Genomic DNA, 16,272 nt, shown 5'->3' with positions numbered 1-16,272 from the left:
AACTGTATTGCATTCATGGTGACTATGAATTTTGGGACTGCGTTTTGATCCGAAGCAGTTCTGAACATGATCGCTAACAAAGGTGATGCACTTGCTCTGTCATTGGTTAGTGTGTTAAACCAATCAGAGAGCAGATATACCTGCTTTGTTATTGGTTGATGCATTAATTGAATAAGGTAAATGTGAGTTTGAGGAAAAATTTAGGGGTGCTGTCAGAAGCTCATTTAATTTTATGTAATTTTCTCAGCGTTTTTAAGAGGTGAAGTCTGTATATTAATTTGTTGCTGAGATATCGCGGTTTGAGTGTATATTAGTGTATGAGAAAAGAGCTGTGTTACCTCAAAACCTTTACAGAAATTGAGTGAGTGAAGTCTGTGTGGGCTCATTTGATGCGGCTTGATGTGGTGAGTGTTTTAAGACTTTAACGAAACCTCTATCTGAATAAGTTATACCTCTATATATAAGTTAAACCTCTATATATATACCTCTATATATAAGTTATACCTCTATATATAAGTTAAACCTCTATCTGAATAAGTCTGAATAAGATATCTTGTTTTAAATGACATTGAAGTAAGGATATGAGTATAAGAAACACTATGTTCCCTCAAAACTCATCTCAAGTGTGACTGAAGTCAGTGCATGCATGTTAGGTGTGGCCTGACATAAAGAGTGTTTTAAGACCCCCAATGAAGTTAGTAACTTAATTAGTTTCAGAGAAATTGTAGAAAAATTATTTTTACCAATTTTCTTTTTTAATATATACGATTGGGAAAAAAAATTATAAAAAATGTTCTTTATTATTTATTTATTTAACAATAACATTTCTTTTACTTTTACTATAATATCTGGATGACAAAAAGCATTAATATAATCATCTATTATGTTATCAGAAGGTATTTTTAATTTGTTAATATTTTCCCTGTTCACATTACACTTACATTTCTTGCACAAAAATTGTTTTACATCATTCATTTGTAATTTATTAACTATTTCAATACTTTTATAATCCTTTAAATCTGTTATATAGTCTTTTGTATAGGAATTTTTCTTTGTTGAAAGTGATTTTTCTTTACATCTTGATATGCATAAATTTAATTGAGTAGTACCATCAGCACCTGAATTATCCATTAACAATTCCTCCTTCAACAGAAATATAATGTTAATAATTAAAAATCTCTAAAAAAAATGTATACTAAAACTTTTTAAACACACAAGATTACTTTTATTTACAATTCATCTATAACATTTAAGAAAATATACTTTATTTTCAATTGCTAGTTTTTAAAAAAATCTTTTACTGCAATAAATTTATAAATCCTTTATGAAAGATTAAAAACTAATTATTTAATTGAATCTTACTACATTAATATTCAAAGTAAATTATCAAATCAAATTTTTAAGTTAATTATAATATGTATTAAATAAATACATTACCCTTAAATGAAGTTGTTACTTGTACTTTCTTTCTGTAAGGGTAAATCCATTTGAAAAAAAAAATTTACATTAAAATATTAGAATAACAATCTCTTGTCAAATTTTCTAACTATACATTTACAGAAATTGACAAGGCAACATACAGAAGTGTTAAATTATTTTTTGTAGATCACATGCTTATCCATGTACAAGAAACAAACAAATTTAATGCCAATTAAGTTTGCTAAGATTCAAATCCAAACAGTAATGGCTTTTTAGCATAACAGTAATCAGGTTTAGCATTTTCAGGTTTTAGCTGAATTTTGAATTTCCATGAAAAAGCATTCAGGCTAAGTGTGAAAGAATATTATTTTATTAAGATTTAAGATATATAATATATCAAATTTCTACATAAGATTGATTGAAGTGTTATTTTTTGACCTTCCTAGCACTGTCTCTAACATTTATAATTAAATGATTTGAGTACCTCCATTCTCACAACTACTTTTAACACACTCTGACTGTGCGAAAATTAGTTTTAAGAATGGAGGTACTCTGAAACACATCAACTACAAATGTTAAGAGTGACAATGCTAAAAAGGGCTGAAAATAGCACTCAAATAATTATGATAATACTAGCAGAAATATAAAATATCGCAAAAATTTTATTCTAAATAAGATGCATATAAAAGTAAAAACAGATTATTTGGACATTAGAGAGATATGGAGAAAATAGTTATTAAAGGAAAAATAATTTTATAGAGAGGTAGAGAAAGGAAAAGACTTAGCATGCTTGCAACTACAATAGAACCAAAACTTCTTAAGATACAAAGGAAATGGCTTAAAACTAAAATAATTAGACAGCATTTTATTGTAATGCCTGTCCTAGAACTGGCGTAATTTGATGATGCATAAAAGTGAGAGAAAAAGAGTATTTTGTGCAATAGCCATTAAGTTTTTATCTCATTTGGATTAAGAATACGTTCCTGTTCTGTGATGGACAAGTTATTTATTGATGATAGTATAAAATTTCTGACTAAACATTCCTCTAGTCTCTTTTCGTCATCAGATTCCTAAAAATAAAAAAAGTAGTGTTAAATGTTAAAAAAATGTATAATGTATTATATTACAGTAATAGATATGCATAGCTTTATATAATAAATGTCTACTGGGAATTAATATCTTGTTTCTGAACTGAAGTGTACATTGGTGATCTCCACTGCAGTGGTAGTAGCATCTTAATATTTCATTCAAAAGGTTCCTAGTTTGTATCAGAGTCAGACTTAGCATTTTTCATGTTACAAAATTTCCATCCTGTATTCACTAGCAGGGACTTCAAACTTAATGTGATAATTATGATGTGATAGTTTTATATTGTCCCATAAATATCTGACAATATTTAAAATAAATATTGCGATAAACATCTGCAAGTTGATATGCAACCAATTTTAGCTCATTGAAGAAGCTAATAGGAAACCACTTTTTGGCATGGGATGTGTGTTATCTTTGACTGAGCTAGTTTGTTTTAAGACTGACTTGGATCTCATGTCAGGTCATTTTAGTTGTGGTGTCTGACATACATGTAAATATTATTAAAAGGAAGAGTATATGCTTAAAATGTAAATTTTTGGGGGTAATATCTGCAACTCTACTGCATCCTAGTCTGAAATTCTTTATGACTTGCTATAAGATATGTAGTCTATTTATAAATTAACCTTTGATTGGGCATTACCAGTTTCCACAGCATCACAGTATATGTGTAATAATCATCAGATAAGCTTAAATATTGTCACACATACAGTCTGTTGCCACTTTATTCTGTACTACTTAAGTAGCAATTGCAAAATATGGAGGTGATTGTTACAGCTCCCTCCATTAGCGATAAACATTGTTTTTTTATAAACACAAGGAACATCTGCATCTGAGATTCACCACGGGCTGTGTATTTAAGAGTAATGAGTGATGGTTCTATGAGAGAATGGTAGAGGAAATTCAGAGAAGAGAAAATTAATGTGCATGACAAGTCAAGAAGAGGGCATTGTGTGTGATGAACTTGTTGAAAAAACTGAATATGCTGTTTCACAGTTACTGAACTCAGTGTAAATTTTTCTCAAAACTTTAAGGTCTACTCATTTCAGAATTGTACAGAGAGATTGGGTTATAAGTACTGTGCATGATGTACCAAAACGACTTGCAGATGCCCACTAACGAAAAGAATGGGAGGAGCAAAGACCTGTTTTCAGTAATATGAAAATAAAGGAAGGTGAATTTCCTGACAGTATTGTTACTGGGCAAGAGGCATGGATTTGGTTCATCAATATTTGAGACAAAGGAACATTCAAAATAGTGAATGCACACACACTCACTGAACAAGTTCAAAAAATTCAAACAAACAAAAAATGATGGTTACTATAATTTGGGGCTGTAAAGGAATTTACTGGTAGAATTTATCAGGCCGGCTGTGGAAATTACTGTCGTGTAGCTTAGGAGAGTGAGTGATACAGAATAAACAATGAGGGATGACTAAGGAGATAATTTTTTGGATAACAATATATGGTATCATACAATTGTTAGCACTAAGAGCACATTTAACAAGTTTAAGTAACAAAATTTTCACCACCCTCTTACTGCCCTAATTTGGCACCATCTGATTTTCATCATCTGTTTACAAAATTAAAGAATTGGTTGGCTCATCAACATTGACATAAATTCATGGGTGAAATTGATGAATAGATGGATACCACTCTTTAAAAAGCAAACAGACAAGCTGGTGTCAATACAACAAATGCTTGAATCTGGGAGAGGTCTATGTCAAGAAGAAATATAAATATGCATGTAACTTTTATATACTGTAATTTTTTTCAGCTTATTTTGTTTATATTTATTATTTGACAAGAGGTTAATTTATAAACTTATCTTGTATATTAAGGGGTAACTGGTGTCTCATAATTTATCTTCTGATTCAGCTTATTGGTGTATCAAGGCTTTATGATAAAAACTTTACATAAACATAGAGAAAGCATTTATATACAATTAAGTCTGGCTTAGGAACATTAACACAGTCATATTTTCCACCAGTACAAGCATCGGCTTCTTCTTGCTGAAGCCACAGTATAGTGCAATAAACTTTATAACAATAGAGCTTTGGTTTTAGAAAAGCATACAGAATTTATTTTTAATGCACTCTTGCAATTTACTCAACTGTAACACTATCTTCAGTTTTTAATGTATGATTAAACTTATGATTCTTTCTATAAAATGAAATACCATAAAAAGCTGTATCACTTGTGTCATAATCTTTTATGAATCAGTCTAGGATTCTCATACATCACTATGAAAATTTAGTTTGTTTACAGTAGCTGACAATTCAAAATGCACTTCATTTCCATGAATCCAATTTCCCTGGATGATCATCAAAATAAATCATACACAATTTCTTCAAACAATATGGTCCTAAGCACTAGAATGTTACATTTACTTATTTAATATACATGTGTTAAAAACATTTATCTCTCTGCCAGTAATGTACCACAGTTTTACTTTGACTGCTAGATACTTGCTTGTTCAATTGTATCATGCTTGCATGTTACACCTTTGGCTAATCTGTGGCCCAAGGCGTAGCATGGTTGCATTAGATTGGTTGCCCTATGGGTTTATTGGGCATTGCTCAGTAATAATCCAAGATATCAATAGTTAAGTTGTGAATGAATGTGCTTTGTTTCAAGTTGTTTCATTTATTGAAGTCAATAGTTGGAAGAAATGCAATGGTTCTTTTGGTAGAGGCATGCATTTTTCTCATTGAACACATCTTTCGTGAAGATGATAAGTGTATTGATTTAATGAAGCACAAATTTTCTGAAAAGTTTTCAAATACTCCCGTTCTTCACCACCGTGCAGTTTGAACTCTTACTGAAAAATCTTGGGCAACAGGTTCTGTTGAAGGCACTGATTAAAGTGAAAGACCACTTAAACTAAATGAACAGAAGCTGCTTGATATTTAGATGCTATGGCCGAAAGTCCATCAAAGTCAATGCATAAGTAAGCACAGCAGAAAGATAAAGACTACCACACATAAAGCTGTAAGAAAAGAACTGAAACTTTCCTTCTACAAAGTAATGTGTGTTCAAGAACTGAAACCAACAGATCATGCCAAAAGACTAAATTATTGTCAATGGTTTAAATGTTTTATTGCCTAAAATTCTGTAGGTATCCTTGACATTACAAATTTTTTTTTACATATGAAGCTTGGTTTCATCTGGGAGGGTATATAATTCACGAAATATGACTGAAGTCGACAACTAATCCCCATGAATTAAAAAAAACAATCTTTACACGAAGCAAAAATTGAAGTCTGGATCAGTGAGAGTAGAATGCACATTGTCGTCCACTTTTTTTTGAAAATACAGTTAACAGTGATAATTATTGTGCTGTTTTAACAAACTTCATTAGTCAGTTAACAGAAGTGGAAATCAATAACAGTTGGTTCCAACAAGATGGCGCTGGAGCACAGACAAGATTACAGATAAATGATTTTTTTACAAAATATCTTTGGTGAATGAATCATTTTAGGGGGCTTGTGGCCTGCATGATTGCCTGATCTGACTCCCTCAGATTACTTTCTATGGGAGACAGCAAAACAAGAAGTGTATCACCACAGACCATACAAGATTGATGAACTATAAACCTCAATAACGGCACATTTATACTAGACATTTCAGTATCAGTTGATTTAAGTGTTTGAAAATAAATTGAAATCTGTGCAGTATTGATTTGATGTCAAAGGAGGTCTTTTCAACACCTTTTATAAACTATTCCAGTTATTGTAATATCCCTTTCTGTAAAATAAATAATAAAAATACAAAGTAATAATTACAAAAGTTTTATAATTACACTTCCACAATTCCAGTACAGAGCAACTTTCTGAATACTCTGTATAATTTAACAAAAAAAATTATTATTTATTTTATAATATTTGTAACAAATATTAATTATCATTAAAAAATCAGTGTCATTTTTTTCACCTTAGCACATAAAAACTAAGATAAAAGTTCAGTTACAGCATTTGTCACTTACTAATGGAATCCATGTATTTATTGAAATAGCAGTTGAAAGGTTTTCAACATAATGCCACCACTGATTTGGAACTATAAGAACATCTCCTGGATTAAGTACAACAAAATAAGCTTCATTTAATCCTACAACAAAAGAAAATAAGTAACTTAGTATAAAAAGATTAAAGTGTAGTTATTTTGTTTCATACATGGAACATATGGAATTACCGGAAGTGTAATTCAATCATTTAGAATATGAAATAAAGATCTTAAATTAGATTGGAAGAACGAATCGCGACCAAAACATTAAAACCTAAAAGACTTAACTGTAACTTTTACTTACTTTAAACCTATAAACTTAGTTTTACATTTATAAAATGATGTAAAGTCCTAATACAAGTTCAAATTATACATCCAAAAGAAAGAAAATTCCAAAATCAAATTTCTTATGCATTGAAGCTCCTCATATTGTACAAAAAAATTAAAGTCTTAGTGTCTAATGATTATAGCATCATCTTTTCAGTGAAATAGATACAAAACCAAATTACTCAGTTTAGATTCATATGAAGATACAATTATTTTATCTGATTTAACTCTCATTTTGCTAATATGCACTGGTTATAGCATTTCATTAACAGGGCTGATCAACTATCACTTGGATAACTAAAATAGTGGGAAGGAAAGCAAATATATACGTAATAATGAAAAAAAGTAGTGTAAAAGCTCAAATGGAGTCATACTCATATTTGTATGTTTTTTTTATGACCACAAACATTAAGTACTTAAAAAAAATCAGACCATATGTTAAAATGACCATTTACATATCGCATGTATATAACACATGTTTTCCTAGGATACATTTTTCCTTTTTCTTGGAGAAGTCACTTTTCCAATAAAGGGACTTGGAGAATCCCTTTGATACTGAGAACTATGGAATGAACTTACCACACAGAAACCAATTATGTATTCTTTTGGTGTAGTTTATATAATTTGTAAAATTAAGATAATAATAGCAATGTAACTAACCCAAAATTACAAAATGCAAGCATCTAGTACAGCCATCAACTCAAGTGTGACTTAACTATATATTCAAATTAAAAGATAAATTATCACTTAATAAATCCATTATTTTTTAAGTACTGTCTTGAAAATAAACATAAAACATAAAATAAACATTTCTTACTAATTATCTTAAATTAATTAAAAACTTCTGTTTTAGCCAGGGTTAGGTTATGGCATACTTTGATATTGTACAAAACCTTTCCTTCCAGTTTGATAGTATGAGTTCAATAACATTATTCTAAAATTTCAAATCATTTCACTGATGAAAGGATTCCAATGCAGTCACATCACACTTCTTACATTAATGATTAATGTAGAAATGTAAACTATCTCATTAAAATAAACACGTTTAAATAATAAAAAAAATACAAATAATTTCTATTTTATAAAAGTAATTAAAATGAAAATAATGATAAAGAAATAAATTTACGCCAAATACCTGTGAAATCAGAATTTCCACATAGAAATTAATTTTGCTATAAACACTAGATTCTTCATAAGGAACTCGAGTTGGCTTCATTTTATCAGTGCTGTCAGGAGGGAACATAATCCACATTTTTCTAAAAATGTTATTGAAATTCAAAACAGAGTAAGATTATTCATCGTACCAAAATAAATATTATTCAAATTCATAATACATAATATTTTACAAAACAAGTTTTCTGTTGAAAAGTAGAAGATTAATAAAGGAAGAAATTATACTTGGAAAATTCATAAAAATCAAAATGCTATTAGTAGTTTTTACATACTTTGTCCAATTCATTTTTTGTTTATCATTGATTCTAACTACAGGGCAATCTGAGCTGGTAAGAATGCAGCTTCGCCTAGTATACTAGATGATAATTTTCAGAAATTTTGGATACCGATTGATAAGTATCACTGTATCACTATCTTTCTTATGGCTGGAACACTGGTTTATATATCTTCACTGGTTTATTTAGTTTATATAGCTCATCATATTATATATATATATATATGAGAGAAGGCTAAGAAAAACCACTTCAAACTTTACTTTCTCTAATGTGGCATGAAATGTTGGTTTAATTCTTGGGAAGAGATGTCCTGTTTTCAGAAGTGAGTTGTAATATTGGGTTACCCACACCATTACAACAATGGTACCTAACAAACAAATTTGATACTGACTAAATGCAAATTAGATATTTCAAAATTCATGATCTCACTTCAGTGGAAACAAGACCTTTTTTTGTTTATTATTTTGCAAACATACATTTATTTATAAAATTGTGGAATCTGACTGAAAGCAGTACAGGTGGAGCATGCAGTAGCTACCCTCCATAGCTAGGACTTCTGATGAATGATTAACAAACCAATTTTTCAGGGAAATAATTTTTGGGGGCTTAGGTTTTAGCCATACCTACATCTATCACCGACATACATGAACTAACATCAAGAGGAAAAACATTAAGAATAATAACTTATATTTTTCTTCTTGATGTTAGTTCAAAATTATTCATCTAAATAAATACTTTATTCAAATCAATATGTAATAATATCTTATGTCAGTATGTTAGGAATAGATAGGTATTATAAGCTACACCATAGATAAAAAAGGAACTGCCCCAGAGTTTGCCTGATTGGAGCATGACCAGAACAGTATCAAAAGGATTAATTCTAAAAAAAAAATAAAAGGAATGAAAGTCATTTTAATTTTTTAAATGAATAAATACATAAAATAACGTAATTATTATATTTGAAAATTATAAATAAATAAAAAAACAATATTTTAGAATAAGTTAATGAAAGTTACTTTCATATTATTGTATATATTAAACTTAAATAGCAAAAATTCAAGTTTTTTTTTTAATTGGTTATTTAAAAATTCATTGCCAGTGTAAAACTAAAAATTTTAGATTTATTATAAATAAATTTGTGAAAAATCTATTAAGTTTGTTGATAATAAATTAAAAATTGTTAACTTAAAGGTAATAAGGCCTTACCTCTAACGCTAATCAATTGGGGTCTTATACTAAAACAGTTATGTCGTTTAGTTTGACATGGGGTACACCAGTGATTCCCAAACTGTGCGCTGCGGCACCCTAGGGAGCCACAACCTCTTCACATGAGCGCCGTGAAATATTGTAAAAACTTCATAATTAATTGAACCAAGATATTTATAATTATTAATTTAATGTAAATAAAGTAAAAAAATAATGAAGGTGCATGAGTTTCATTTTTTTTATCTTATTTACGAGTAGCCATATATTTACTTAGGATAGGGCGCCATGGAAAGATTTTAATTGAAAAAGGGTGTTGTGACTTGGAAAAGTTTGGGAACCACTGGGGTACACCATTATTATTTTGGAATATAAGATTATTTTTCTTAGCAAAAGTACTGTTCTCATGAACATAACAGCACATTTCATAACTGTAGGTGCCATGTGTGTGGCACCTGTAATTATGTATGTGTTTTTTGCGCTTATTTTTATATTTTGAAAACTTGACTTCTGACTTCTTTAAAAAGCCCAAAAAACAGTACAATATCTGAGACAAAAATTAATAAAATTACACAAGTTTTAAAGCAAGAGTATAAAGATACAGAAAGTAGATTATTTTAAATTATTCATTAAATACTAAAACCGAGAAATTATTTTTGTTATAACTTACTTCCCATAAATTTGAATAACAATATTTAAACTATATGAATCAAAATGACAAGGAGTATGTGCACCTTCACTTCCAAACCACATAGTAGAATCTTCTCCATTTATTTCTGGAAAACCAAAAGGTTTCCAAGAAACAGACTGCAAGTAATAAATAAATGATTAATACAAGTACATGATTATTTACAACTACAGATAATTTAATATACAAGGGGATAAAGTTTTAATTATTAGTAAGAAATATCAGAGATAATAAATTTTATCTAGATAAAATTTATTCTGGATATTAACTGATCCTTATACATAATGTTGTAAATTACAGCTATTAATGTTGATTTGTTTGGTTGACACAAAGATGTCAGCATGCTGTGATCCATGATTACTGACTTCTTTTCAAAAGCAGACAAGCAGATCTGTCAAGGGAAAAGTTGAATCTTTTGGAGTAAGACAAAGAGAATTTTTTTGGTCGCCTAGTAACTATAGATGAATCTTGGATCTATCAATGTAATCCAGAGACCAAAAAGATGAGCAAGGGGTGGAAGCACAACAGCTTGAGCCTTCTTGGGGCGAGGCTCCAAGAAGGCTGGAGGGAAGATCAGTTCTGTTTTTTTTTTTTTTGGAACTGTCATAGAGTCATCTTAACAGACTACCTGGAGAAGGGTCAGACCATCACTGGTGCCTATTACTCGTGGGGTTCATGCTTCCATGAACTCCGTTAACTAGTTCAGAGGGAAATGATGAAGGACATTCAAGATGTCCGGACGGGGCCAACAGCAAAGGCAAAAGCTGAGTTAATAAATCATCGATGTAAATGTCTACCAAGGCATTTACATTGGTGGCATCCCAATGAGGCCATTTATTTATCATACTGAGGAACCAGAAACTGTATCCATTCACGTCATATATTACATGCTGCCTGCTACGCACGCCATATATTAACGATTTATTTAACATTATAGCCATCATAGAACTGTCGGGTGTCTAAGAAGATTTTAAGACACAGGAACCACGATAGTCGTTTGGTGCAAGGTCCAGGCTGCAGGTGGATGAGTAAATGGTACGTTCCCAGCTGTACATCATGTCGAGATGTTGCATTGTGGCAACAGTGTATCTTAGACACCCGATATGAACACGATTTCCGATAATTCAGTTTCTTGTAGTAGAAAAGAATGTAATTTTTATAGACAATTATGTGTAAAAATGAACATGAAATTTCTGGAAAATGTATGAAAATAGATATGATGGTGAATCATCTGTCTTCTTTAATCTTGTCATCAAATGCAAGCATTATAAAAATCATCAGTAATCAAAAATAATTATCACTCCTTGATATTACAACTGCACCCATTTCTGTACAATAGAATCACTAATTAATTTTCTCCATAAATGCCACATATCTGATGTGAATTTCAATTAATTTAAAGCACACTGCATTCAAAAAGTGGTTACAGACCAAATTTGACATGCAACAGGTGTTTCAATTTTCTTAAACATTATAAGTGCTCACCAAGAGGTATACAGATCAAACAACTGAATAAGAATGCCACTAATCCCTTCCTAATATATCACACAACTTAGCATGCTTGCATAGAATCGAAAAGTATAGCATGGGCAATATTTAGAAACCGAACTTAAATTTTTTAAATATACCTTACATATATGTTTGTTAACATTACACTATATTTTTTAAATATGCAGTATAGTATTTTAAATTCTCTGAAGTTTCCATTTCAACTTTATAATTGTTATTTACATTTAATAATAACTATAAACACGTAACAAGTTATCCATTAAAAAAACGATTCCATTCTATCCTAAACTATGATGAAACCAATTTAATAAAATTATTTACTTTTCCCTTCTCTATGAATCATGAGACCTTGCCGTTGGTGAGGGGGCTTGAGTGCTCAGGGATACAGAGTAGCTGGACCGAAGGTGCAACCATATCGGAGAGGTATCTGTTGAGAGCCAGACTAAAGAATGATTCCTGAAAGAGGGCAGCAGCTCTTTCAGTAGTTGTTAGGGGCGTGAGTCAGGACGACTTAAACAGCCGTATCAACATCACTCAGTCCTCTGAGTACTGCGCAGCTGAAAGCAATGGAAAACTACAGCTGCTTTTTTTCCAAGAAAATGTGGCTCTCTGCAATTTCACATAGCAATAATGGAGGCGCCTTCCTTGGTAAAATATTCCGGAGGTAAAATAGTCCCCCCGCTCGGATCTCCGGGTGGGGACTACTAAGGAAGGGGTCACCAGAAAATTAAAAAATAACATTCTACGAGTCGGAGCGTGGAATGTTAGAAGCTTAAAAAAGGTTGGTAGGCTAGAAAATGTAAAACGGGAAATGGGTAGGACAAATATGGATATAGTAGGAATTAGTGAGGTTCGGTGGGAAGAGGAAGGCGACTTTTGGTCAGGTGATTTTAGAGTAATTACCTCAGCGTCAAATAATGGGCAGGCAGGAGTAGGTTTCGTGATGAACAAGAAGATAGGGAGGAGAGTGGAGTATTTCAAAACGTATAGCGATAGAATCATTGTAATAAGGATAAAATCAAAACCTAAACCGACAACGATTGTTAACGTCTATATGCCTACAAGCGCCCATGATGATGATGAGGTAGAGTGTGTATACAAAGAGATTGATGAAGCAATTAAACACGTAAAAGGAGATGAAAATTTAATAATAGTTGGAGATTGGAATGCAAGCATTGGAGAAGGCAAGGAAGGAAATATAGTGGGTGAATACGGGCTGGGCAAAAGGAGTGAAAGAGGGGACCGACTTACAGAGGTTTGCACGAAGTATAATTTAGTAATTGCCAACACCCGATTTAAAAATCATAATAGAAGAATATACACTTGGAAAAAGCCAGGCGATGCTGCAGAGATTATATCATGATTAAGCAAAGATTTAGAAATCAACTCGTTGACTGCAAAACTTACCCTGGAGCAGACATTGATAGCGACCATAATTTGGTGATAATGAAATGTAGATTGGGGTTTAAAAACCTGAAGAAAAGGTGTCAGGTGAATCGGTGGAATTTAGAGAAGCTTGAGGAAGAGGAGGTAAAGAAGATTTTTGAGGAGGGCATCGCAAGAGGTCTGAGTAAAAAAGATAAGGTAGAAAATGTAGAAGAAGAATGGGAGAATGTTAAAAAGGAAATTCTTAAATCAGCAGAAGCAAACTTAGGCGGAATAAAGAGAACTGGTAGAAAACCTTGGGTTTCAGACGATATATTGCAGCTGATGGATGAACGTAGAAAATATAAGAATGCTAATGATGAAGAAAGTAAAAGGAACTATCGGCAATTAAGAAATGCTATAAACAGGAAGTGCAAACTGGTGAAAGAAGAGTGGATTAAAGAAAAGTGTTCAGAAGTGGAAAGAGAAATGAACATTGGTAAAATAGACGGAGCATACAGGAAAGTTAAGGAAAATTTTGGGATACATAAATTAAAATCTAATAATGTGTTAAACAAAGATGGTACACCAATATATAATACGAAAGGTAAAGTCGATAGATGGGTGGAATATATTGAAGAGTTATACAGAGGAAATGAATTAGAAAATGGTGTTATAGAGGAAGAAGAGGAAGTTGAGGAGGATGAAATGGGAGAAACAATACTGAGATCTGAATTTAAGAGAGCATTAAAAGATTTAAATGGCAGAAAGGCTCCTGGAATAGACGGAATACCTGTAGAATTACTGCGCAGTGCAGGTGAGGAAGCGATTGATAGATTATACAAACTGGTGTGTAATATTTATGAAAATGGGGAATTTCCATCAGACTTCAAAAAAAGTGTTATAGTTATGATACCAAAGAAAGCAGGGGCAGATAAATGTGAAGAATACAGAACAATTAGTTTAACTAGTCATGGATCAAAAATCTTAACTAGAATTCTATACAGAAGAATTGAGAGGAGAGTGGAAGAAGTGTTAGGAGAAGACCAATTTGGTTTCAGGAAAAATATAGGGGCAAGGGAAGCAATTTTAGGCCTCAGATTAATAGTAGAAGGAAGATTAAAGAAAAACAAACCAACATACTTGGCGTTTATAGACCTAGAAAAGGCTTTCGATAACGTAGACTGGAATAAAATGTTTATCATTTTAAAAAAATTAGGGTTCAAATACAGAGATAGAAGAACAATTGCTAACATGTACAGGAACCAAACAGCAACAATAACAATTGAAGAACATAAGAAAGAAGCCCCAATTAGGGAAGCCTCCCTAAAAGGGAGTCCGACAAGGATGTTCCCTATCTCCGTTACTTTTTAATCTTTACATGGAACTAGCAGTTAATGATGTTAAAGAACAATTTAGATTCGGAGTAACAGTACAAGGTGAAAAGATAAAGATGCTACGATTTGCTGATGATATAGTAATTGTAGCCGAGAGTAAAAAGGATTTAGAAGAAACAATGAACGGCATAGATGAAGTCCTACGCAAGAACTATCGCATGAAAATAAACAAGAACAAAACAAAAGTAATGAAATGTAGTAGAAATAACAAAGATGGACCGCTGAATGTGAAAATAGGAGGAGAAAAGATTATGGAGGTAGAAGAATTTTGTTATTTGGGAAGTAAAATTACTAAAGATGGACGAAGCAGGAGCGATATAAAATGCCGAATAGCACAAGCTAAACGAGCCTTCAGTAAGAAATATAATTTGTTTACATCAAAAATTAATTTAAATGTCAGGAAAAGATTTTTGAAAGTGTATGTTTGGAGTGTCACTTTATATAGAAGTGAAACTTGGACAATCGGAGTATCTGAGAAGAAAAGATTAGAAGCTTTTGAAATGTGGTGCTATAGGAGAATGTTAAAAATCAGATGGGTGGATAAAGTGACAAATGAAGAAGTATTGCGGCAAATAGATGAAGAAATAAGCATTTGGAAAAATATAGTTAAAAGAAGAGACAGACTTATAGGCCACATACTAAGGCATCCTGGAATAGTCGCTTTAATATTGGAAGGACAGGTAGAAGGGAAAAATTGTGTAGGCAGGCCACGTTTGGAGTATGTAAAACAAATTGTTGGGGATGTAGGATGTAGAGGGTATACTGAAATGAAACGACTAGCACTAGATAGGGAATCTTGGAGAGCTGCATCAAACCAGTCAAATGACTGAAGACAAAAAAAAACAACACTTTCTACTTATGGCTTTTCTGCTTTCACATAATCTGAATCTTTTTCTTTCACCACAGCTGATATTCAGAGAAATCAACACAGCTGATGAAAACATGGTCATATGTAGTTTCTGGCGTCGGTAATAGTTGTGATTGCGTGCTTGTAGATTATTGTTATGAGGGTTCGTTACGTTATCTAGTTAATGGAATCACAATAGATGTTAACTGATTTGGTAGAATTATATAATTTATCGTCCATGTTTTTTATTTGTGAAACAATTATTTCTTTCTGTGGTCCATCATTGCAGTAAATACTGTATGTGTATTTTTTTATGGTTATTGAAACCAAAAGTAAGTTTAAATAATATGATGTGATCGTATTCTTTATTTTTTGCAATTTGATAATATGTGTTAAAAGAATGACGTGGATAATTACTTAAGTTGAACTGTGGTGTAAAGTGATCTTCGATTCTTCTACGTACTGCATTTACGAGCGACTGATTTTTATCAGTGATGTGTATAGAGACAGCCGGTAATAAAATATTTGCTTTTTTATCTCCTTGTCATATTCAGAATTGATTTTAATATGTTTTGTTAATTATTGTTGTTAGAAAAAATAATACTTGTTTTAGCTAGCACATTTTTAGATACGTATATTTTAAAATATTCTATTAAGTATGTACTTACATAAAGTTTATGATTAGAAAATTTGTATATTCTGCAGGTTCACTGTGTATAATCTAGTACATCGTTTCTATGTTGCAGTTCTCTACTTAGACTTCTTCATTAGATCGTCCCATTTTAAGTTGTTTTGACTTTGAAGCCATTATTTCACATCAGATTGGACTGTTAGATGGTATGTTTACTAAATCAGTAAATTAGGAAAAACACTTCAAACTATATTTGTTATTTATATTAGTTGTTCTTACTTGATACAGTTTGTTTGTGGATATACATTTCACCACCACTAATTCAGTGTTCATTTAAATTTGTTGATCCGC

At 31.5% G+C, this 16,272-nt stretch overlaps 1 protein-coding gene across 1 annotated transcript; it reads right to left on the bottom strand.

Annotated features, from left to right (window-relative positions):
• Positions 1 to 804: 804 nt before the first annotated feature.
• LOC142324691 (HSPB1-associated protein 1 homolog) lies at positions 805 to 10,527 on the bottom strand. The gene is made up of 6 exons (XM_075365593.1): positions 10,471 to 10,527; positions 10,155 to 10,291; positions 7,962 to 8,089; positions 6,490 to 6,611; positions 2,376 to 2,489; positions 805 to 1,143 (listed from the first exon to the last, which is right to left on the bottom strand). Exons 1-6 carry the CDS (start codon positions 10,525 to 10,527, stop codon positions 805 to 807), a joined length of 897 nt encoding a protein of 298 aa, XP_075221708.1.
• Positions 10,528 to 16,272: the final 5,745 nt, after the last annotated feature.

Source organism: Lycorma delicatula, chromosome 5, assembly GCF_047948215.1.
Source record: "Lycorma delicatula isolate Av1 chromosome 5, ASM4794821v1, whole genome shotgun sequence".
Taxonomy (NCBI): Eukaryota; Metazoa; Arthropoda; class Insecta; order Hemiptera; family Fulgoridae; genus Lycorma; species Lycorma delicatula.
The sequence above is the reverse complement of the archived record's forward strand: the minus strand, read 5'-3'. Positions and strand labels throughout refer to the sequence as shown.